The sequence below is a fragment of the Apis cerana genome, linkage group LG6 (assembly GCF_029169275.1).
Source record: "Apis cerana isolate GH-2021 linkage group LG6, AcerK_1.0, whole genome shotgun sequence".
NCBI classification, from domain to species: Eukaryota; Metazoa; Arthropoda; class Insecta; order Hymenoptera; family Apidae; genus Apis; species Apis cerana.
The window spans coordinates 4,314,907-4,340,183 of NC_083857.1; the positions used below are offsets into that span (position 1 = coordinate 4,314,907).

At 32.5% G+C, this 25,277-nt stretch overlaps 1 protein-coding gene across 6 annotated transcripts in view; it reads right to left on the reverse strand.

Annotated features, from left to right (window-relative positions):
* The window catches only part of LOC107993995 (FH1/FH2 domain-containing protein 3), a 232,713-nt gene that overhangs the window by 64,861 nt on the left and 142,575 nt on the right, over nt 1-25,277 (reverse strand). For all 6 annotated transcript variants that reach the window (XM_062076040.1, XM_062076036.1, XM_062076038.1 and 3 more), the window contains 2 exons: nt 16,785-16,852; nt 12,767-12,872 (listed from right to left, as the gene is read on the reverse strand). In XM_062076040.1, coding sequence (XP_061932024.1) covers nt 12,767-12,872; nt 16,785-16,852 — 174 coding nt within the window. The remainder of the gene's footprint in view (nt 1-12,766; nt 12,873-16,784; nt 16,853-25,277) is intronic.

Sequence of the window (25,277 nt, forward strand, 5' to 3'; positions counted from 1 at the left end):
GATACTATGTAATCATTTGCGAATTTATATTTACGTTTCTTATGTTCTGAGATAAATAGGTTGAAAATCAAAATAAAAACATAGAGAAATTACAGTCCATTTCTTCTTTTTAATTATTACACGACGCTGGTCTAATTTTTCTAGAATCAATCCTCCAAAAAATATTTATAATCTATAAATATAATATATTATGTTTATAATTTCTATAAATTAATTTTGAAAATAATCATCGACATAATATATTTTACATATAACATATAAAGTATTCATCGATTTTGGATGAATATTTTTCTCCTATGAAGAAATTTCAAGGGAAATTCGACTTAAAGAAAATTAAATTTCTAATTGAATATTTATCGTGAATTTGATCTACATTCGAAATTCCTATTTTTCGCGCTTTGAAAATATAATTTAACAATATTTTGCAAAAGAGGAAGGTAGCAAACAGGAAAACAATTCAATTGGAGGAGAAACAGACGAAAATGCTACGCAAAACACGGAGTAGAAGCCCAAACAGGAAGCCCATAAATCAATGAAATTCGATAATCTCTTGGAATACCTACGATTTTCCTGTAACACAGTTTGGTATCGACCATTTGAAGTTCGATACGACTTCGGTGGTTAACTCGATGCTTTTGATATCGAAGTTGTGGGTCTCAGAGCGAGCAAGTTCGACTGGTGGTACCCAATAACGGCGATCAGGATTGCTCATGCTTAATATCGATATTGAAACCGGTAATCTGTGAACAACTAACGCCAAATTCAAAGAGCTCAAAGTTTTCTACTAATAATTCTCATGTTTCGGCAGAAACTGCTCGTTAAAAACTATTACATCATTTGATCTTAAAAGTTTGCAAGAAACGAGTCTTTATAATTTCTGAAAACATTATTTATAGGATGGCCGATATTTGTAAACTTCACTGATATTTTTATACATCGAAATATTTAAATAATTTTTATATAACTCGATAAAATATTTTATAACTCGGCAATATAAAATTTCATCGTTTTAAATGTATTCCAGATTCGAAATCGAGATACTCGATAATAATTAAAGAAAAAAAAAATACAAAGTTGTAAATGTCCAGCGACACAGCATGAAAAAGAGGAATGTTTTTTTGCGTTTATGTGATCCGGTATTGCGTTTGAAAAATGGAAAAGACAGATGGAAAGCGGGATAACACCCGTAGAGTGCTTTATGAAAATAGAGTCCAAACGTCGTTATTCTGTTAGTAGCAAGTATCGATACTGGATTCCCATTCGAAACGCAATGTTTCCATAAAATACAGGATTCGATTTTCCCCGTTGATATTTATGTACCTACGTATCGTATTAGATATCGACATTTTATGCGCCTAGAGAAAATATCACGAGCGTAGAAAATCCTATCGCATGGTTGCTTTAATTTCCATCGATAATCCGGAAATGATTGCATGGCGAATTAAATAGAAAGAAAGAAAGAGGAATAAATTCTTTATTGTTTCTATTTTTTTCAAAATACAAATTAGTCCATCTTATTTATGATATTAAATATTCAATAATTATAAAAGCATACGAATATTGCACCGTTTGATGATAAAATGATTGATACTTTAATAATCTAGAATTTTTCATATGTGCATTGTAAGTGACCAAGTTGTACTGATTCAGAATATTTCATAATAAGTATAAATCCAATGTGTAATTTTGCAATATGATTTTTGTAAGAGATTTTATTAACAACCCTTTTATTAATAGTCTTTTTATAAATTACAAACACGATCATATAGGATTTAAACGCAGTTTCTTTTCATTTTAGCTATCCTTTGATTGCTGGTTTTGCATAAAAATGAACATTAAATATGCACAGTTTGCTACAACTATGTAAATGAATATAGAATGTAATTAAAAGTTTACGAGATAACTAAACTTTTGATCTTCTAGGATTCTATTTTATTATTATTTATTCCTTCAATCGAATATAAAAATATTTTCTTAATTATTTGATTTCAATTGAATTATAATAAATAATTAAACATTAAAAGAATTTAAAAAGAAACGAGATAAATTAAATAAAATTATTCACGTGGATTAAAATATATTTCAATTTTTTCTTGAATCTATTTCAATAATATTTTATAATTCATAAATGCATATGAAGAAATGAATCTAAAAATCTAAATTCCTGAATCAAAAGCTTACAAAAGCAACTGATGAATTTTTTCAATATTTAAATTCATATGAATAAATGTATAATATTCATTTAATTTTTGAGATAATTTTTTTTACATATAAAAACTTTTTTTTCAAACATTATGATCATTATGATCTTCGTAATCATAATAAACTTTATTATCAAATATTTCAATTTATCGTTCAAAATTGAATCTTTCAGAAATTTGTGCAATACGCATAAAATAATTTACCATTATATAGGATATTTCGTATTGTGGAATTGGCCACGTTTTCCGATGCAAATGGGTTAAATCAGCGAAAACGCGTTACAGAACTGTCTGGATAATGGAACTATTGTGTCGATCGAATGAAACTTTTCTTCCGTGGAAAGATCGGCCAGCCGGAAATTTCTCTTCGATCGATTTTATCCCTATTGCTTGAAATCAGGATTCATTCTACTTGGTTAACGTCCTCTTTAATTGATTATTTGAATAATTATGACGAATTTTCTGACGAATGGATATTTAAATGATGAAGCTTCATCGAAATATTTGTTGTTTAAATTTAATTTGAAAAAAATAAACAATGCACTTATAAAAAACTAAAAAAGGATATTTATTAATTTATTTATTAAAGAAACAAGAAAAAGAAATGATTCTTATCACAGTTTGCAAATATTGCATTATCCTTTTTCTTTTGCAAACTCAGGCAATTTTATTGGTTTCTCAGCTACGTATTCCATATCTAAAATTTTATCTTGATAATACTGCACGTTTTCAAACGAGGCATACAATGAAATTTCAATTTCCATTCCGTGTGTTTTACGTTCTCTCTGTTTTTTCACGGCCGGCTACGGTATTAAATTTAGATTTGTTCACTTCTGTAACAGAGTATGGCATGAAAAGCAGCTTGAAAGTTCGGGGCGACTGTTAAATTAAACATCAGGAAGTATTTCGGAGTACCGGTTGGTTGCTGTTTAGTGCTACACAAAAGGGCGAAGTTCGTACGTATGACTATAAAGAGTGGCTGTTCTTTTGCGCACAATTCTGGAAATCGAAGTTTCGACGTACATTTATCAAATCGAGAAATATCATGAGACAAATAAAATGAGTTATGGTCACCAGAAACTATCTAATGGGGGCATTTTATACGCGATGCTTAGTATATTAATGTGAAAACTTTAAAAAATGTAACGTGAAATCTAAATATTTTATATTTCGATATATTTTTGCGATTGGAATTAAAGTGATGATCATGTTTCATGATAAAAGTTAATTTAATTAATTTTGTCAAAAGCTTTTATTGATTTTTCATAAATTGAGAGGTACTTAGTGTAACAGTGTGACAATTGAGAAATATTAAGATTTTTATGAAGAGTAGTGTTACGAAAAACTATGCAATGAGTTTAAAAATTTTTTTAGAAACATCTATAATTGATCAATTGGATTCTTTATCAATCGCATATATTAAGGAATCGAATTAGATACACGTTATAACATTATTCTCGAAATCGTGTATACTGTAAATTTATAAATGATAAATATTATATTTAGTGTTCAGTGATGGTATAATATATACTTAATGATATTTTTTTTATTTTTTTACACGGAACAAATACGCAAAACTTTCTTCCGAGCAGCCGTCACTTCTTTCACATCGCGTCGTTTTTACCCGTTCCAATAAGAAACCGATGCTAATTGAACCGGCTCGAATAAAATAGTCGAACGACATTTACGATCCATTTACGAAATCGAAACTGTTCCGCGCTTGTGCCGGTTCCGAACAAGAAAACGCGCATAATCTCGAAAGAAAATTTATCACGGACCAGGGTGGGCGCTCATAAATTGTGCCGATAAGAAACACAGCACGTTAGCAAAATTTAATCTCACGTCCGCTTCTCGCGTTTCATGTGACATTTAGCAGAAAAAAAAAGAGGAAGAAGAAAAGGAAACGAGAGAATAAAGAGGATCCGAGGAAGAAAGAATTAAAAGGAAAAGTTGGCACGAGTGAGAGAATAACAACATTTCAAAATTAATTTTTTCGAATGCATGGAATTGCTATTCGACGATATAGCTAAATGTAATAATCGTATGTGTGATGCTTGTTGCGTGTGAAATGAAGGAGAAAGGAAGATGTCATTTAAAAATAAGAAGTTCAAGGAAAATATGATAAAAGTGACTGATAGAATTAATTTGACGAGATTATAATTATAAATGTGAATATAAATAATATAACGATAATACATGAATAGATATACGTATTTTTTTTTTACGTATATCTACCTCAAAAGAAAATATTTTAATTAGAAATCCACCGTTCTGACGGATCTAGTAATCAAAGCGTAAAAAGTTAGAAAATTTCTTTACGCGAAAATATATTAAAATAGATTGCCTCGTTCAAACAGACTCGGAAATTTATATGAAAATTAATTGAAATCTCTATATAAATAATGAATTTTTAATAACATAGTCTTCCTAGCTATCTCATTCCTGAAAAAAAAAAGAATCCACTTCTACCCCTTTCTCGAATGACGCATACACGCGATAACCGAATGATTGCGATTATCTAGCGTGATTCCGGGTTCTAGTCGTGATTTATGCTTGGTTGAAACAATAAAAAAGAGCATACTAATGCGGTAATTATGCTAATAATAAACGTTACACGACATTACGCGTTTAACACTCTTGCTCCCTGGTATACACAATGGTGATTTAACGTAACAACACGACCGCGTAAATTTAGCAATTTGCATGGTGCCACGTTATTTCTCCACTGTCTTCCTGTTACCAGGATTTATGCCGCCACTTTTAATCCAATTCGTCCGAATATCGTTTACACGGGACGAAAAATAGGCCAGACTAATGGAGCCGGGACAGAAACAGCGTTAATGGATAAAAAGATAAAGGGTCGATCCATAATCATCATTTATATGCATGGCATGCCGAATATCAAGGCAACGTTAATTTGCATGTTAAATATCATTTAGAACAGTATCTCTCAAATGACTGTATGGAGAAACGTGGATTTTTAATTAGGATAAGGAATAAGCGTTTTTGGTCCTTGAATACCAAATACACACGTTCCATTATTTGTTACAATTGTTAGTAATAATTATATTACATGATACTACGATCATAAATTAAAAATGTTTTTATATCTTGCACAGAGGAAACAGACTAGGATTAATGTTATCAGTCTTTATTTAATTTAAAAGAAAAAGACGTCTGATATTTATTTTCGAGATAATAATAAAAAATATACGATAATTATTTTAAAAGATTATTTAAGTTATCTTTTTGTAAGATTAAATATGATGAGAATACTTCAAGCTTCGCGAATGTAAGTGCTCTCTACCATTGAGATATCCGATATGTCTCTTATCATTTTTCAAAGGTCCAACGCAGAACTGTCGCGCACACGCTCCTACCTACTGCAAATAAAACCCATCCTCTTAAACCAATTCACGTCGAAATAATGGAAATCTGCGAGAAAAATCTCTGATTTTGAAACTGACAGATGTTCAACACAGAGATTACTCGACAATAATCTATAGTCCATATAAAATATAATCTAAAGAATGATCAAAAATCTACACATAATCCACGATAAATAGGATGTCGAAGAGACGCGTCATCTAGATCAATCGAAGGAGCATGATTTTAATTTTGATTATCAAAAATATATAAGATATATTTCGACAAATAATAAATAAAATAATTCGTTTTCTTACTATATTTTTGTTATTCGCGCGATCGATAAGATAATGAACTTGAATCCGAACACATGTTATCGATAAAGAGAAAGCTGAATTAATCAGTGACAATATGAGAAACACTGTCACGGATTAACGTCACGTTTCGACATCGCAATCGTAGCGCCGCTTCATCGGAACAATCGCACAGGTAATGACAATAATTGTAAAGCGATTTAAGCGCGCCACGGTTGCATTAGCCAGCCCGTTATCATTACATTGGCCATAAGTTATCCCGTGAAATTTAATTAGAAGCAGTGTACGGCAACAAAGATCGCGCGCACATTCATCGAATATCGGCACAGTTCTTTCGCGTTACTGTGATCAATGATCATCGATGAAATTGAAAAATATTTTTAGAGAATTTGCGTGAAATTTAAAAAATAAAATTTATAAAAGTAATAAAAGTAACTTAGTTTTTAATATTGTAAATGATATATTAATTCTTTTGATGTTTGTATGTGCAAATTTGTTGTATAAATTTTTCAGAAATTATTATTTTTCTTTTTCTTTTTACATGGAAAATAATTGACAAGATGGTAATCATTATAATTAAAAAGTTAAAAAGAAAAAAGAAATTTGAATATTTTAAAAATTTAGAAGAATATGATACTAATGATATTATCCTTTATCTGAAAAGTTTGATAGAAATATTTGCATACTACGGATATTAAAATAAATTTCTATGCATGGATGTATAGAATTTTACGTATTATTTGTTTTTATCTATAAATAATCATCCATAAATATTCCACTACTTTAATTTCCACAAAATGAAAACATTTTCAACGATATAAATATACGCCTGTCCCAAAGGCGTAACTAATCGACATATCGTACGAGAGCACTCAGTCGAGTTATACAATTTCATCATCACACGTCCAAATGGCAGCCATAATTTTCCGCGCGAAGAATCTACCTGACAGCCCCCTCTGCGTAGTTGCAGAAAGCATCCTCGTGCTTGCCTTCCTTTTTTCCTTTTTTTTTTCTTGTCGACGGAGAAACGAGGCAAAACGAAAGGAAGGAGAAGAAAATGGAGAAGGAAAAAAGAGAAAAGAGAGAGAGAAAACGAAAGGAGGGAGAAAACGAAAAAATGGAATAAAGTCGGCGGAATAGCAGAAGACTAGGGGAGGAAAAATAGGGGTGGAAACTCCGACGACATCGCGTCCAACGGCACAGAAAACGTTTCCCGCCGGTGATTTAGAGTCATAATCCGCGTGCAAGCACACCGGAAACTCGGTTTCTCAGTCCACGGACGCATGAATCTCTTCTTTCCCCGAATCGGACACGGGGGGATCGATAAAATCTGTTCCCTCGAAGGGAAGTAGGTGAATGTTACGCGCCACTCAGAACTTTAACCCTGCTGTTCCGTTCGAGTCTCATTTACTCGCTACTTTATTGTTCGCAAGAGAACAATCTTATCGTCTCGTGACTTTATTACTTACTTATCGTTTTACAAATAAAGTTTTTTAAGATTTTAATTTTTTTTCATTCACTGATCTACTATTTGGATCATTATAACTCAAGATACTATTATTATTATTATTATTTATAATTAAAATATGTGTATATAAAAGTACAAATAAATACATAAAAAATACATATATATTCAAAATAATTTAATGTATTGTATATCAATATATTGCTTTAGACAGTGTCTACAAATGATCCATTTTTCACAAATAAATAAATTGCTTTATAAAACTACAAGATTATATTATTTCTAGTAATAAGAAAATAATTCAAATTTGATTCCATTCACCAATATGAATTATACAAATGAGTCAAATAGATCCAAATAAGTCCAAGTATATATGCGTTAACCACGAACGAAACAGCATCGTTAAAATCAACCCCGGAGAAGAGACTTGTTCAACCCGATATTCAAAGGAATCTCTTCTTGGCCGAGATTTATATAAAGTAATGAAGGATAACAAGTGGCGGGTGCTCGCAATGTATGGCGGAGAGGATGTGGCGTATATTAAGTTATTTTGACTGAAATTGCACTTAGCGATGGAATTTATTACATTGCGATAAGGCTAGATGAACGTGTAACGAGCAGTTGAGAGAACGGAACATAGGGAGGCATAGATTATACGATTACGTAAATAATGTGGGATTAAATGTGTTTAATATTTTATTATTTAATACGTACCCTCTTTTTTTTCTTTTTTTTTTTTAAGGAGTAGGAATTATTTATAATGAACGTTTCACGTTATTTATAATGAAGCTAGAAACATATATTTCTGAAATTTTGCTCTCTTATCTGGGAATAATTTAAATTAAATACGATATTCTTCTTCGTGTGGATTATTTCTTAATTTAAATGTGTGTGATTAATTGCGATAAATTTGAAATGTAATAAAACTAGAAATAAAATATCGATAAAGAAAATATAAGAATATAGAAATATTGCATCAAGTATCACGTTCATATTTTAAATATCGAAAGAATTATTCTTTACAATCATTAAAATGATATTATGTGAAACATGAATATTAAATTATATCTTTCATCGAAAATTTTATTACATTTTATATTTTTCACGAAATTCAATTACATTTTATATCAATCGTATATTATTTTCTTGTACAATATATGCACAAGCTTTTTTGTACATAAATACAAAAATTATTCTTTTTTAATTCTTGTGTTATTTAATGAAATAAGCATATCAATAAGTTAAATGAGTCTAATAAGTCTAATAAAATCATTACAAATAATAATTTATTCCAAAAATAAACGCATCCACTTCGTTATTTGCCTTAAAACTTCATTAAACGCTATTAAAATTATAAAAACTTTGAATCGCTATAACTCCGAAGATATTGACTTTTTGATAACAAATAAGAGATCATTAGAAGCGCGGGACCTTAACCTTTAAAATGCTTTTTTATTCATCCCGATACGACTTCCGGTTCCCGAGATATCGTCGTGTAAAGGAAAGGGTAATTTTTAATCTTTTACTATCTCTCTCCTTGTCGCTTACTCGGAATTCTCGCTCGCACCTCGTCTCACCGACCTACCCCAAACTCCAGACAAGCGACAGACGTAATTCCTAGAAATTGCTAGCGTACGCATTTCCAGGAAAAAATTTAGGTCACTGGGCCGCGAGTCCATTCATAACTTTCGCGCTGTCTTAAGCGCTATGGAAACTTTAAATCTTTATATCTCGGCAACCGATTGAGATATCGGGATAAAACAAAAAGCAATTTCAATGGGATGGTTTCCTTTACCTTCTGACTGGATTTTCGTGATAAAATTTGTACTTTCTTTTGACGTTTTTTTTACATCAAAAATCAAGATTTAGTTTATGACGTGATGTTAATGGGTTTATTACGGGTTTAATTTAATTAATGGGTTTAAAATATATGCAGATTTAAATTAAATTTAATTGAAATTTATATAGAACAAAATATAATAAATACACAAAAAGTGATTTGTTTTATTTGTTGTTCCATATTAATATTTTACACAGAAGAGAAAATTATTCGTATGCATATATTTTACATAATTTAGCACATTTCATATTCATATTAAATATTTTCTATATTTTGATCGAATATTTAAACAAATTTTAATTGCATAACCTATAATTCACTAATAATACTTATTATTAGATAATAAAATCACGAATTTTTTTAAAACTATAATTATTTATAAATTTAGCTTCTTCAAATGATTCTACTGAAAAACTTGAACGATATTAATTCGAATTTTCAAGATTCGATAACACGGAACTCAACGTATGAGAAAGAGTGACTATGCATTTCACTGGAATCGAATATACGTCTTATCAAAGTTACTATTAGATACCGGTAAACCGAAACTGTCACAGCTTTTAACGAGCCAATAACGTGGTAAAATGTTGTAGACCGACATGTTAAAATGTCGGTATAGCATTCGCGTTCAACGAGCAAACTTGAATTTGAAGATTGGATGTTCGTTCCAGATTGCTCCTAATAAATTTCCTGTTTACTTGGAGATAAGGAACACGCAATGAGCCCTTATCCTTTAAATTAGACATTTAACATTGCCTCACCGACTCGCATCTTTCAACGTCGCCAACACGGCAAAACAAGGCCTCGTTTCAAAGCGTGATAAACTTAACTGCCGAATTGTTTTACGAATTACGTTTATTTGCTACTTATCCAAAGGGTTCTGGTTGCTCATCACTCGCTTAATCTTAATTGACTCGGTTGAACGATTACCACCATTTCCCCCTTTCTGTGCATCTTTCCTCGCTGTCTTCCCTCTTCTTGAAAACAATCGGATCTCGATTAAATTTAAAAGGAAGAAAGACTGTGATCGGAAAGAGAGACGATAAAAACAACGTTCGTTTAATTTCAATCATAAGAATCTATAACAGCGATGAAAGAATGAAATGTAATAAACGAAAACCAGATTATCCCTCGCAATAAAGCGTGAATAAACGAACAAATTAAAGAAGAATTTTCAGGACCAGAAATACAAATAATACCACAGCTATTACTCTTAATACATGCCCTTTCGTGTCCAATCATCGAGGCCTAACAGTAAAAAAAACTCGGTTACCATTCCTTCCTTCTTTTCCATAATCGAATCTCTCCCTCTTTCTCTTCTCCCTCGTCCCTCCTCCTTTCTCTCAATTTCATCACTATCATCAGTGGCTACAGTTCTCTCTCCCCCAAGAGAAGAGAGAGAAATAAACAGCTTACCGAGAAAAAGTATCATTCCCGCGCGAGCAGTATCTCCTGCTAGTAGCGCAAGTTTCAGTTTCGCTTCGAAGATCTCTCGAAGACTCTCAGAGGACTCGTTCGGTATAAAATGCACTCGACAAGTCCTGGCGGAGATCGAAGACGAGAGGTGGCTCCAGTTCGTTATCGAAACCGGGAAAAGAGCGAGGAGGGCACAAGTGGGCCGAGCAGCGAGCTGACGCGGAATTGGCCTTCCCGCGACGTTGTTCGTCCGACGTGGAGGTTTACGAAGCACTCGAGCCGACCTGCGCCGCAACGAGCACTCGAAACATGATCAAAGGGTGCATTCATAATCTGCTACGCGTCGCGGTTTCGCAGGCGAACCCGCGTGCAGATACTTTTTGTAAACAGGATAGGGTAACGGCGTAATTCCTCGTTCCATATTGTCGGACAGATCGACGCCTATCTACCGAAATATTATTTATTTTTGGTTACGATGAGACCTGAATCTCGAGAGGAGTTGGATAATTTAAGACGAGAGGAAGAGCGTAAGAGATCAACACATAAATGAAGACGAAATCGTGGGATGAATGAGACGAAGCCTTGTGTTATGTTGGTAATCTTCAGGAGGAAATGGAGTAATGTTTTGTGATTTGAACGTGTTTAGAATGTTCTTATCATTTGTTTAATCTCCTTACGCATCGAGGCAAAATTCTCTGTTTAGATTCTACTTTGTAAATCGATCAATCTCGTGATCGATTTCTGATGCGAGGTATTATCGTACAAAGTGTTTCGATCACACTGAAGCTAAGAATTGAGATTATTATATCTCTAATTAATACTTTTAACGAGTTGTTCTTAGAAATATAACAGAGAATTGTTACAATTTTTTTTACACGATATCATTATGAATAGAATCACGTGTAATTTTAGTTACATTTTCTTCTTTAATTTCACTGCATTACAATTAATAATTCTATTTTTTTATGATAATTTTTTTCGTATATTGACTATCAAATAGTATCGTATTATAATATTAATATAGAATCGAATACAATAAAATATTCGATCCATCGAGAAAATTATATTCGTGTTTAACCTCGAGCTAAGAATATATCAGACGCATATTACGCGAAAACATGCGTCCTCGGACAAGAGGCTCAAAGGTGGAGATGATAAAAGGAGACGACGTTGTCGCTCGTCGTCGGTTTTGCGGATCCGTTGATGTCAGCTCGTTAGGTTAGTTGCGTTACTTAGGTATTATCTTATCACTGCTTTACGAGAGCTTTCGTATTTAGTGAGAACACTTGTTATTATGACTCGCAAGAATGATCGTTTCAATGGAAATTAAATGGTGTCGTTGAGATTTAGTAGCTGCGTAGAAAATGGAAATTTTGACCGTTTAAAATTTGTAAGAATACCTATTATAACATGTAAAAAGCTATAGAGAAAAATTTAGTAAATTATACGAGGAGAGATTTAGAATTCGATTTGTCGAGTTATTCTCTTCTACGATTTAAATCATTACACCTTGGAATTTGTCAAGTTTTTTTCTACCTTTCAGAAAAAGTTTGAATAACATTTAGCTATATATATATATGGAAAATTATTTACAGATAATTCTAAATACAATAATTCTAAATTGTTAATTCACGTTTCTATGGAGATAGTATATCTATAAACGGAAGAAAGATTTCTAAGGAGACGGTAAAAACAGTAAAAAAAAAATAAAAAAAAGAGAGAGAAAAAAACGCCTTACAAAGAAATCATTCAAATAGCCAATATATATTAATTCATTTTATTTGCAAAAAATTTCTAATAATCTTAGCTTGTTAATATCTATACTAAAATAGTAAAGTAACTAAATTTATAGCTAATAAATATCAAATAATATTTATGAGATATATACAATACAAAATTCTCTTATCGGTATCTCTAATTTTTCAAGAAGAAAAAAAAAGAAAGAGTACATCTTAATAGAATAATCATAAGAGGAGATGAGCTTCGAACAATTTCTAAATAAAAATCCCTTTTTTGCCTCGTAAATATTTATGATTGTGGTCGAGTCGAAAAATATAGGTTGGATGATACACTCGAAACAACCTCCATACGCTATTAGAAGCCTAAGCTACATTGTGCGGAAAAACACGTTGCAGGTTTATCGACAAATTGTCAGGATACTCACCTCGTAGTATATAATTTTGGTAATTCTGGTCAGCCTCGCTTCCAACCTTGATGAGGCAAGCAAGCCCATCATTTTGCACGAACTCGTGCACCAGGTCCTTGTCCTCCTACAAAATCAAAGTTTATGGTAAGTATATAAGTGTGTAACCAATTTATTCAATATGAAACGAAACTCCTAATCGATCGATTTGGCGCCTCTGAATTTATGCTATTTTTTGGAAAATTCTAAGATGGTCTCACGGAATGGAATGGAGAATAATATGATCGTATTTAGATAAAAAATAAAATCGATGACTTTGACTCGAGTTTCAATGATTTTATTTACACGCGTAAATGTGTTTTGAATCGATTATTGCCGCATCATTGATGCTTACGTCTCGAAACGAGTTTTCGAAACGAATTTTTAATTAATAAACGCGGAATTTTTAAATTAATTTTTATTATATAATATCTCATATTTGTATCTCGTGATTCCATATTTATTAAAAATACATAATAAACGAGAAATAGTTGAATATATTAAACATTTTTTTTAATAAAATGTACGATAGTATCACTTTATAACGTCTTGATGGAAAAATAGAGGGCTACTTGTTCTTCTTCTCTTAATTAAATTCAACGTCTAATTAACTCGTGTTTCTTTTCCTGTATACTTTAAAAAGATAGTTTTATAAACACGGTAACTTTATTTAGTTTAATTAATGAAAAATACATACATATGAAAGAATTATTTATTTAGAAGATTAAAATTTAAACTACTTTCATTACTTTCGTTACAAGAAAGGAATAAAATAATAATAATAATAATAATAAGTGCATAAATAAATGGAAAAGAACACGTTTGCCTCAAAATCACTTATTATTTATCTTCAATATTAATTTAAATAACTAATATTTTCGATATTGAATCAATATTTGATAGAAATTTATATTTAATTGATAGAAATATATCACAAATATGAAAAATAAATATATTCGTATTAATCATTATCATACTCCTCTATAATTCCACGATTATCTAAACTTTACTATCATAGCTTCAAAAATTCAGCAAAAAAAAAAAAGAAATCAAATTCATCAATAATGGAATGAGTATTAAATACAATTTGTCCACTATAAAGTCAGAATAAAATACATAAAATGGAGTCAATTATGTCGCTGGAGGCGGCAAGTCGCGAATATAATGGTAAATCAATCATCAAGTTTGATTAAACTCGGTCAACGTTTGCCTCGCAGATCATCTCGGATCTTTTCTTTACCACGTTTCAGACTTCGACCGATGGAAGTTCGCGTCCATCGGACAGACGATTAGCCGAGATTAAGAAACGAAATTGAAGGTTGCCGCGGCGATTTCAACGGATAAATCCGTGGAGATCTCGTTCGAAGAGAGCCTATCTCGGTGGAGAATTGTAATTAATTTCGTCAGCTGGTCGGGCTGATAATTGAAACGATAAGATATTGCTCGGAGGAAGAGTTCGAGGAACCATCCACTGTGACGATTTATCTTTACGATGTGGCAATTCTATTGTCTAATTAAACGTTTGCCTTTGTTTCGCGAAATCTAAAAGAGAAGCAGAGCGTTGCCCTCGATTTATTTTGCGAAATTTTTAGGGAAGAAATTTTTAGTGAAATCTTTTTATTCAAAGGATGCGTTTTTATTCGCAGGAGATTCGTAGAAATATGTGAATTTTGACGAAGAATCGTGTGTGTTTCATTTTGCATTTAAAAGGAAGAGCGGAAAAATAAGATTTTTTAAAAATATTTTTTCCATTTACAAGATTTCCTAGTTTTGAATAGATTGGACAGATTATATTGTATAGTTAATTGTGCTATTTAGTATAAATATTATGTACGTTTTTTCACGGTAAATATAATGAATTGGCAATTAAACGAACTAATATTATAGATTATTATAGAGTCGACAGTTTACAACACGATTTATTTTCGATCATTAACATATTTGTCACTCAACGATAATATAACATTCTTCCCGATAATTTCAATGATAAATTTAAAGTTTAACATGTACGTAACATTACTGATCGCCATTATCGTTATAATATTTCGATGAAATTAATATCAATAAAGCATAATATTATTGACACAAATGAAACGGGTGACTAGTTTGTTAATTAATAACATTATATCACGAATATTCGCGATATCAATAAAAGATTTTTATTATTATCCTGTTATATTGTATCATAAAGCTGTAAAAAAAGATAACAAAAAGTATATAAAAAAAAAAACTAAACAACATGGAAGCTTAACAACATTAAGCCACGTATAAATCGATAAAACAATCACAATAATACGCTTAATAACATTTTATCCACTACGTTTGACATCCGCACCATTCATCACGATTCTAATATAATTTAACAATAAACTCATCCATCATTTACGAGGGAAGAATGATAGCTTCCGGTGTAATGGAATTTCTTTTAACGAACAACCTTCTAACTTGCAGCCACGAAGAAAAATTCCTTTCCCGCTCGGCTAATTACGAGATTTAATTACGGCGGACAGAGTTAAGAAAAGTACGACTCGAATAAACACGCTCAGCCAGGGTCCAGTTTGCCCTCCTTGTTCCGGAAACGGAAGAAGTCGTGAAAGTTGAAACAATCCACGTTCAAAAATGAACGAATTCAGGATTCAATTTGTTTCGCAAAGTATAATAGCCAACTCTTCCATTACAATCGATTTAACGTCCCAAATTTCTTTTCTTACGTATGAAATTCAACGATCTAATAATATTTAGATCGTAGATACTTTTTTAGAGAATCCTTTAATAAGTTAGAAATATTTTAAATATAACAAATTCAAATTTATTAATGTAAATAATGTAAACAAAAAGTGTTTATATAAAATTTTAATCGATATAATAGAATATTTAATTAATAAATTTGATTGATTTTATTAAAATTTAATTACATAAAATTTGATTCGTTTAATTAATCTAATTATTATTGCCTTCATAATAAATCATTTATGATTCTGTTCCGAATGCAAGGTATATAATTTTAAATGAAAATGAATCTCTGGAAAAAATTTTATTCCATATTTTCGACTTGTTTTCTTTTTTTCCATATAAAATCATTCTCTCCGCTATTATACTATTATTCCTGTGTACATAAAAATTCAATTTCCTTTAAAGGAAAAAATTCATTCATACCTATAGTAATTAAACAAAAAAATTCGTTCTCTTTCATTTTATTTTCCAAACAAATCGAATCATAATTTATCCTGGGTTATTACTTACTCATGGATCGTTTCATAGACGATAAATGAAATCTCGATAAATCATCCATACGAAATTCCCTCTAATTAAACGCTTAAACCACATACTATCAATATCGTATTAAAACAAAAATACCGTACACGATCTAAATTCCAACGAATCAACATAAACACGAAGCATCGAATCTACTCTACTTAAAAATATTTTTCGCTCCACAATAAGAAGAAAAAGAAGAAGAAGAAGAAAAGGAAAAAAATCTTTCCCTTCAAAAAAACATGTTTGCACGGTTTTAACGGTTAAAGACGTGAATGTTCGAGGGTGGATTGGGAAAAAAAAAAAAAAAGAAAAAGAAAAAGTATCTTGGAATGCGGCGTGTGCGTGTTCCATGCCAAGGAATAACGAATTTGCGAGACAAAGGGCACCGAGTTGTCGAGATAGGAAGGATAGAAAGGGAGCGGAAGAGATGAGGTCACGAGGGGGAGGAAAAGAGAAGGAAGGAGAGAATGCACTCGCTCAAACCACCATGCAAATATTTACTCGTCGAGCGAGTAGCTTCTCGTAAAAATAGCCTATGTCTGCCCCTCTCTTTCTCTCTCTTCCTCTAGTTTCATCTTTTTCCACCCCACTGTCTCTTCTCTCTCTCTCCTCCTTCCACTCTGAACGACTGTTTGCCATGCCCTTCCTATCGCTCTCTCGCTTCCTCTCCACCGTTGTTTCGAAACTCTGTCTCCCTTCCTTTCCATCGAGGTCCCGCAGGTATCGCGGATTGTATACCCACCTGAAAGATCTGCTTGAGGGAGAAGAGAGCTCGTCGCAGCTCGCGGCCCTCGCTGTTCAGCAATTTTTCTGAAACAGACAAGTAACACGCAACCATTTATTATAATAATACCTCGCGTTAGGGACGTATTGTTGGGGCGGGAGTCGGTCAGTCGGTCTCCTTATTCAGCGAACGGTTGTGCCTCTTTCTTTCTTTTTTCGTTTCGTTTATGGAGATGATATTGTGGGAGATTTGTGTCGTGAATCGCACAAGGGGACTGTTTAATGGTGTTATTAAAATAATCGTGGGTCGAGTGAGAAATTCATTCTTATTTGAGAGATTTAAAATTTGGGGGGAGAAGGAAAAGTTGAAATACTGAGATAAACAAAGTGTCTCAGTTACTGTCTATATACTTGTTTTTCATTAGCTTAAATCGTTGGAATAAATAATTCGTTTAAAAAAGAATCTTGAAAATACAAATTCTTTATGAAATGGAATTTTTTCTTTTCTCAAAACACATCTTTGCTAGAGCAACGGTAAAAAGTAACAGTCATTGTATCATATTATATTTATCATTGATTAATATTTATTTTCTACTTCTATATTCTTTTTCAATTTCAAACATTTTTCCATTTCGCACAAATAATATACAGAAATATTATTCTTCCGTTACAAATTTTTATTTTCCTTTATAATGAATGCGATTCTTTTTTTATGAAGTCGATAAGGAAATTGTCTACAGCCGCTTACGCTGTAACGGTGCCTCCAAAGTGGTCGATGGTTCGCGCTGAAGGCGCGCGCAAAAGCGAACAAGCCACCCGGAAGTTCGTTTAGCGTAGGAAGATCAGGAACAGCTAGGTACACCGGGAGAGCTTTTGTTTCCAACGTTAAGCATTGTCGACGCGCCGTAGGGACTCGTTAATTATCAACTTCTCTTCACGTCCGATTAAATCATTTCTGGGATGAACGTGTTTCTCTCCCCCTCTTTGTATTCTCATTTTCCAAATCCTCTCTATTTTCTTCTTTGTAAAATCGAACGAAACGGAATAAAAAGATATATATATATGATTCCTGATCATCGAATCAGAATCGTACAAATTTTTCCATTTTTTCTTTTTTTTAATAATATCGAATTATATTTCAAAAAAGTTCATTGATTCTTGTACATCACGTATACATCAAAGAGAAAAAGAAAAATATTAATTGAGTTAAATTACACCTATTTAACTCGTGATAGTTTAATTAATTTTAATCCATTTTGAAAATTATAACGAGATTGATCGTCACTGAGTACAATATCAAGGTATTTAGAGCATTCAAGAATTATCCTCGAGGTAATTAATTCTCAAATACTTCTAAAGTCGATGCAGTTGGCGAAGTTTCATAAGCATTATGGCAGATAACTATTCATATTAAATTTCGACATTAGCATAATTCCGAGATATTCCTTCAATTATACAAAAAAGATTTATAAAATAATTATCTAATAAGACTCTTCAAATATAACACAACAAATATTAAATTAAAAAAAAAAGATTCGATGCTACAACTGCTACGAATATATCAGATGGAATCACAATGAAAATGCAAAAACGAAAAGAAAAGAGAGTTGATGCGAGAAAAGAAGAAGAGCAAGAAGGAAAAAAAAAAGATCCGAATGATATCGTGAAAGAATGGGACTGAATGGGGAGGTCTTTCCTCTCGGTTGAAATCATTTATCGGGGTTAATTAGAGGAAAACCAGTAATTAAGTCCGCGATTAATTTTACACGACGAATTTTCGTCGGTTCGCATTCACCGTTCCATCCCTATTATCCACCCTCCCATCCCTCTCGTCATTTCCCGCTCTTTCGGGGACTCTATCATTCTTTTTCAATCGTGGCCCGGCCGTATTACTAATAATTGAATTCCATTTCACCAGCGGCGCACTAAATTCAATTTCCAGAGGCAGGTCGCTCGCCTGTCGAGATTTTCCAGCTTGCTAAAAATTCACATGAGAACGAACAAGAGGGAAATATATATATATATATATATATATATAAAAGAAAAAAAATAAGAATAAAATCGCGTAAAAGAAATGGGGAGTAGAAGAAGAGCGGTTCATGGGGAATGAAAAGTTCAAGGGGAAAGTAAGATTCAAGATTTATGAGGCGCATAAAGCATATCATCTCTCATGTAGTAAAAATAGCTTGAAAACTCGATCGTTTACTGAGATATGATGATTTCTTGCTTTACGTTAACATCGTGGTTGATTTATTATTGTTTATTTATCGTCGTGGAGTAAGAAAAGGAATATTGTCGATAGCAATTTCAACCCCCTCCCCGGATCCTCATCCCCTTGGTACAGTGATTGCACGCTGGTTTCGGGCGTACACTCGGATGCACGCTCTATCGAACAGCATGAATGTTGATAATTGGCTGGTATCGATGTCAATGGGCGAATAATTTCGTCCCCAACGCGTTGACCATTCCATTATGTTCAGGGTAAGTGGTAGCAGACTGTTTGCGTTGAACAATTGCGAGGCGTGGATATGTTTGGAGGCAGTGATGTAATGGCGATTACAATCGGCACAGGGTTATTTTAACAGGGTGAATTGAGCAAGAAGTTAAGATTTTCTTTTTTTTTTTTTTGATTTAAATACAATTCAAGGAGTTAAAGAAGATTATGATGATTACGCAAAATAATTCTAGATATCTATAAAAATGTCTTCCTGTACGAATTTTACTAAGAATAATTTTATTAATAATTTCAATCGAATAATAATAATCAAAATAACTTTTTTTATATTAAAATATATAACTTTCTTTCAAAATATTTCATTATTCCTGATCCGCCACATGTAAATAATACGTATTTTCTATCTCGTTCGCTCTCGATTAAATAAAATCGTGAATGGAATGCATCGTAGAGTGACAAAAAGCGAGGAGAAAAAGACGTGGAATGGAAATTGGCGTGCAAAAGGAACAGGAAAACGCAAACCGCGAACCTTGCCGGATTTTTATGAAACTCGAGCCGGTCGTGCAATTGAGCTAATTTCCATACTCGCGATTCCACGCAATTTCGCAAATTCGCAAGGACACAAGCACGGCTTGCTCTTCGTCCAAGGATTTCAGGCTTGAAAATTTATCAGCTCCGGCTATCTTTCCACTAATTTTCCACGAATTATCAATAGGAAGTCACACGTTATTGGTATGTACATAGATACACAATGCGTTGTGGACCGTGTAGATTCCTTCGAATTTTTGCTAAAACCTGACGAAATAACGGGAAGTGGATATCTATTGAGAAAGAAGAAGTGCCGGCGCGAGTTAACACGCGAACATCTCGAACGTTTCTCGACAAATGTGTCAATTTGCATATTCAGAAACGGGTATTTCTGCTTTATGGAAATATCGAGGAGTATTCGTTGAGAATGGACGCTCTTTGGATTCCGATTTGATTCGAAATTCTAGAGGAAGATGGACAGGTGACAGATTTCAGTAGATTTCATATTGAATATTAAAAGACAAATAAAAGATGATTAAGACTATTACTTATACTCTATTGTTTCGTTAAATATAAAGCATATTTATTTTTAATATTGATCGATTTGCTTCGATGTTATAATAAAGGATATTATATAAAGAAGAAATTCTGACAAATCTAACCACGAAAATAATCAAAGTAAGGATGATTATGTTATGATTGCCCAGTCTGCACATATATCAAGCAATTTTTTTTAAACAAAATTTAAAGCCTAAACATAATGTATCCATATTTCCATTACTTGATGACTTTAGTTACAATCAATCATACTTTTAACCTAATGTGTACTGTCATTCTAAAAACAGATGAAAGTTACAAGCCCCCAAGGAAAATGTCACGAACAAAACAAGTTGATTCATTAGCATTTCATCCATCAAACTGAGAATAATGTATCTCAATTGAAATTAAATCGTCATTTAATATCTACTACTGATAATTGATAGTCACCCAGAATCATTCCTAACTTTCTTGCATACATTATCTCGTTAAATTTCCATACCATTCATCCTCTATATTCTTATTCCATATTATTCTCTTTATTGAATTTTATTTTTCACGGTCCGCTCAACGTAAGACAAACGAGGCTGCAAAGTGGGTCCACAGCTGGATCTGCGAATGAAAACGTCTACACCACCATTCTCGTTCACGAAAGAAGAAGAAGAAGAAGAAACAAAAATATCGTTTTCATTCATGCGGTTCTATCATGGCCTGTCTGATGCCTGTTTCTTTATTTCGCACGACCACGCCTTTATTCCACGGTCGAGTCACGGTCTGCGGATCCAAATTCGCGACTCCTTTCGCGGAAAAGGAGGCCCGCGCGACCGCATAATCAGTCGCTATCACGCGATCTTTAAATGCATTATGCATGCCGGCTGCTACGGCCTGGAAGGAGACAGGGTTGAAGAGCGAAAAAAAAAGAGAAGGACGTATGCGAGGCACAGGTAATTAGGAATCGCTGTAGGGGCCGTACACGAGACGAAAGAGTCGGAATCGAGCGAGAGGGGGCCAGACGTATAAGAAGAAGAATAAGAAGAAGAGGAAAAAGAAGAGGAAGAAGAAGAAGAAGAAAGATAAGGAAGCAACGAGGTCGAGAAAGAGAGGTAGGAGGACCAACATCTTCTAAGAATAGCGGTCCCAAGGCCCTGGGGCCCTTGGCCCCTTCGTAATCAGTGACCATATAAGCAGAAGCCTCTCTCTTTTTATCCTACTCGCATGATCCCTCTCTCTGTTCCTCCTTGCAACGTTGAGCAAGCTCGCTGGTTCGTAACAACAACACGTTGCAACTCCTCGTGGGGATCCCTCTATCATTGAGCCTCTTTACGATAGGATGTGGCCGAGATGCGTGGTTACGACACCAAAAATCGAGAAAGCGAGAACGTCCTTGGAGATGGGTCTGGGATAATCGTTATGGTCTTTGCCATCTTTGTGATTTTATTCGATGTTGTTGGATAGGTAATTGTGGGCAAAATCGAAGATCTTTTTCTTTCGTTTAATTATTAGTCGTTTCGTGTTTATTATTTTGCAATTATCGTATCGTTAATCTTTCGTTTTTGTTACTTGTTGATATTTAATAAAATGTTTAAGGAGATATAATGAAATGTGTTTCTGGAAGATAGCCTTGAGTAAAGATTTTTGACGATACGTATTCGATTCATGATAACGCAAAGCGTGCTATTATTTCTCTATTATGCACTATTGCTAAAAGGAGAAATCAAAGTGAGTCATTGAACGAGCTATAATTACTTATGGATATTTCTTTATATTGTGATAGTTAATCCTTTCGTTATTGGTGCTAAGTAATATTTTTCGTATGCAAATCAATACAGCTTTTGTTTTGACGAGGAAAAAATATGAGCGTGAATATGTGTGTAATTAATTATGCTACAAGAATAGTATGCATACATTATCGATACTGTCGTTTGATTCTTGTGCCCTATTTTAATAATCTGTATTCGTAATCTGTATTTTTCTTGTTAATAAATAGATACAAATATTGTTCCAATCCAGTTATACCACTTGCGATAAACTATAACGAGAGAATTATCATTCATAAAGTATACAAAACTTCCTAAACTTGTTAAAATTTATTTTCGCAAATATAAAACAACAATGAAAATATCGTATACGATTTTATTAAAATTTTACCTCGCGTCAAGAAAAGAACGTGATTTTTAATTGGATAATTTCCGTGAGAGGCTACATCGAACACATATAAAAAAATAAATAAAAAATAAGAAAAGAAAAAAAAATACTTTTCAGATAAGTGCTTCTAAGATGAAAGATTTCACAAGTGGCGGGAAAATCGCGCGCAAAATCGCGAGATGTCGTTACGCTTGGCATGATCCTGAGCATGCTCGTTGCACGCGTAAATGACCAGTTACCAACTCCATGATTATGCTACGCAAGTTTTTAATTAATCGAATGAATACGTAAGAACGTATTAATTTCAAAGATAGATTCAACTTCGAGTGTTTAAAAGTTGAACAATTAAAATATCGAAGGAGGAATCGATTATTTGAAATGAGAAGGAATTATGAAAGTTGAATTAGTTCAATCGATCAATTTTTCCAAGTTTTTCTGAGATGCCGTTAAGAGGAAAAATAAGGAAAATTATGAAAATAGTTTTTTTGGTATAATGAGAAATTTAATACACGATTTCTAATTAATTTTAAATTTCATAATAATAGTTCATGGCTATTAACTTTCTGGCACTCTTCAAAAATAGTCAATATTAATAACATTTAATTACTGGTAATATGTTCTTTTTAAAAAATGATATATATTTGTTTCTCATTGATAAGTAGATAAAGAATTAGACGAATAATTAAATATATTCCATGTTATATTTAATTTAATCTGTTTAATGCATATAATATTTCTTTTTCGTAATTTTAAAAATTTTTTGGATATTCATATATTTTTAAAGTTAATAATCTAATGCCATAAATGCAAAATAAAAAGTTTCAAGACTATATTAAGAAGGAAAAAAATTGTAATTTATCACGTTAATTGAGGAGAATTTCAAAAAGAATACCAAGAAAATATTAAAGTTCAGTTTATCGTCGAACAAATTAGATCATAGTTGCTGAGGATATACGAAATCCAATTCCACGTGTCACGTGATGCGTGCCAACCACAGTTTGCATTGGAAGCGTTTTCTGCACGAAATCTTTTCCTGTTCTTGCATTAATTGCCGCTGATTATAGTAATCTCCGCTCGAGATCGACAATTTTTATAACTACCGATATTAACGGCAAACCTATAGAAACCTTCACTTATACAATTCATTTAGGCGATTATAACGATATTAAAATTACATTATCGTAATTTTCAATGAGGAATTTACGCTTTTTATAACAACAATCACTAATATCCCTCTAACTTTCTAAGCGATCGAAATTTCTCTTTATCGTAATAATTATAATAATATTTATTAACTCCCATCATATTCAACGCAATTGATTTTTGGAATTATCGATTAATCCATCCACTTGAATATCTGCCGTTTTTTTTAATTATCATTTATTGTTGAGATTCATTCTTCTAATTTTTGCAATAAAATAGAACATTAAATTCTGAACACTCTATACATTAAAAAAAAAAGAGAGATACATTCAAAACTTCACGATTTGATTTTTCTTTCTCGAATTTATTGACATTTTGCTAATAAAAAGTTAAATAAATATCTATTTCTAAGTGGTGTAAGCTTTATGAAGATTTTTGTGATCGCATGAAACGAGTCTTTATTTTAAAGATTGATTAGAAAATTTTTACACGATGGAAGATTCGAAATAGATACGATTTGGACTTTGATTCGAGGAAACGATCACGAATTTCGAACGAAACGCGAAATCCCGTGGCCTTGTCAATGAGGTCGCAGAGAACGTGATTATTAACGAGCGAATTACTAATAACGGGATTGAAAATTTTACAAGCGAAACTGGCGTCGCTCCAGGGCGAAATTAAAACGAGCAAATCATTACGCGAGGCCATTTTGTCCGCTCGTCGATCGATGACGGGTGGGTCGATTGTTTTTGCACAACGAACAAAATTAAGAAGAGGAAGAAGAAGGTCGTCGAATTTATTGCCTATAGAAGAAATTTGTGTGTAATTTTGCGTGAAAAAATGTTTGTACTGTAATTATGGAAAGTATAAAAAAAACAGAATGGTAGAAAATTGAATCTGAAACGTGTGAAAGAAGAAACGTGCGTTCTCAATTGGATACAAATTACTTTTTCTTTTTTTTTTTTCTTTTTTTGCGACAAGAGTGAAATTTAAATATTAGGGAGAATTTTTTTACAAAGTAGAAAACAAATTCTTCCATTATCGAAGATAATATTATCTGCAAAAGAAACAAAATATATACTTTGGAATAAATTAAAACAATCTTGCAAAAACCGCAATCTAAAATTCATCCTAAACAAAACTTTCCGATTCTAAATAAACTAATTTCAAACAAATCCGAATTGAAATATTAAATTTATAAATCATAAGTCATATTTCATTTTATATCCTCATACAAAGAAAGAATAATATATTCTCTGGCACACAGAAGATGATTTATATTAATTAATTCCTTCACACTTATTTTATTATGAAAAAAATATATATATATATATATATTCAAACGGAAAGAAATTTCTATTGATAAACGGGAGAATTCAATTTCCTTTAAGAGATTCAAATTACCAATACTTCTTACACGATAAATCATCGACGTCGATTCATCATATTATCGGCATTAGCAATTAAAACAAATAGCGAGGTTCCATTAATTTCACGTCGTTTTAATAATCCCGCGTTAATCATAGCCTCGGTTGCTCACCAAGGATGGACAGGCAGTGGCCCCGTTGAAATATAGATGCGGTCAGGAAACGACGAAATATCGAGAATAAGCGAAAGGGCCCGGCAGGTTTCGCCCAAAGTACACGAAGCACCGTTAAAATATGTAAAACGGCAGGGTACAGGCTTCCGCACCCTCCCACCGCC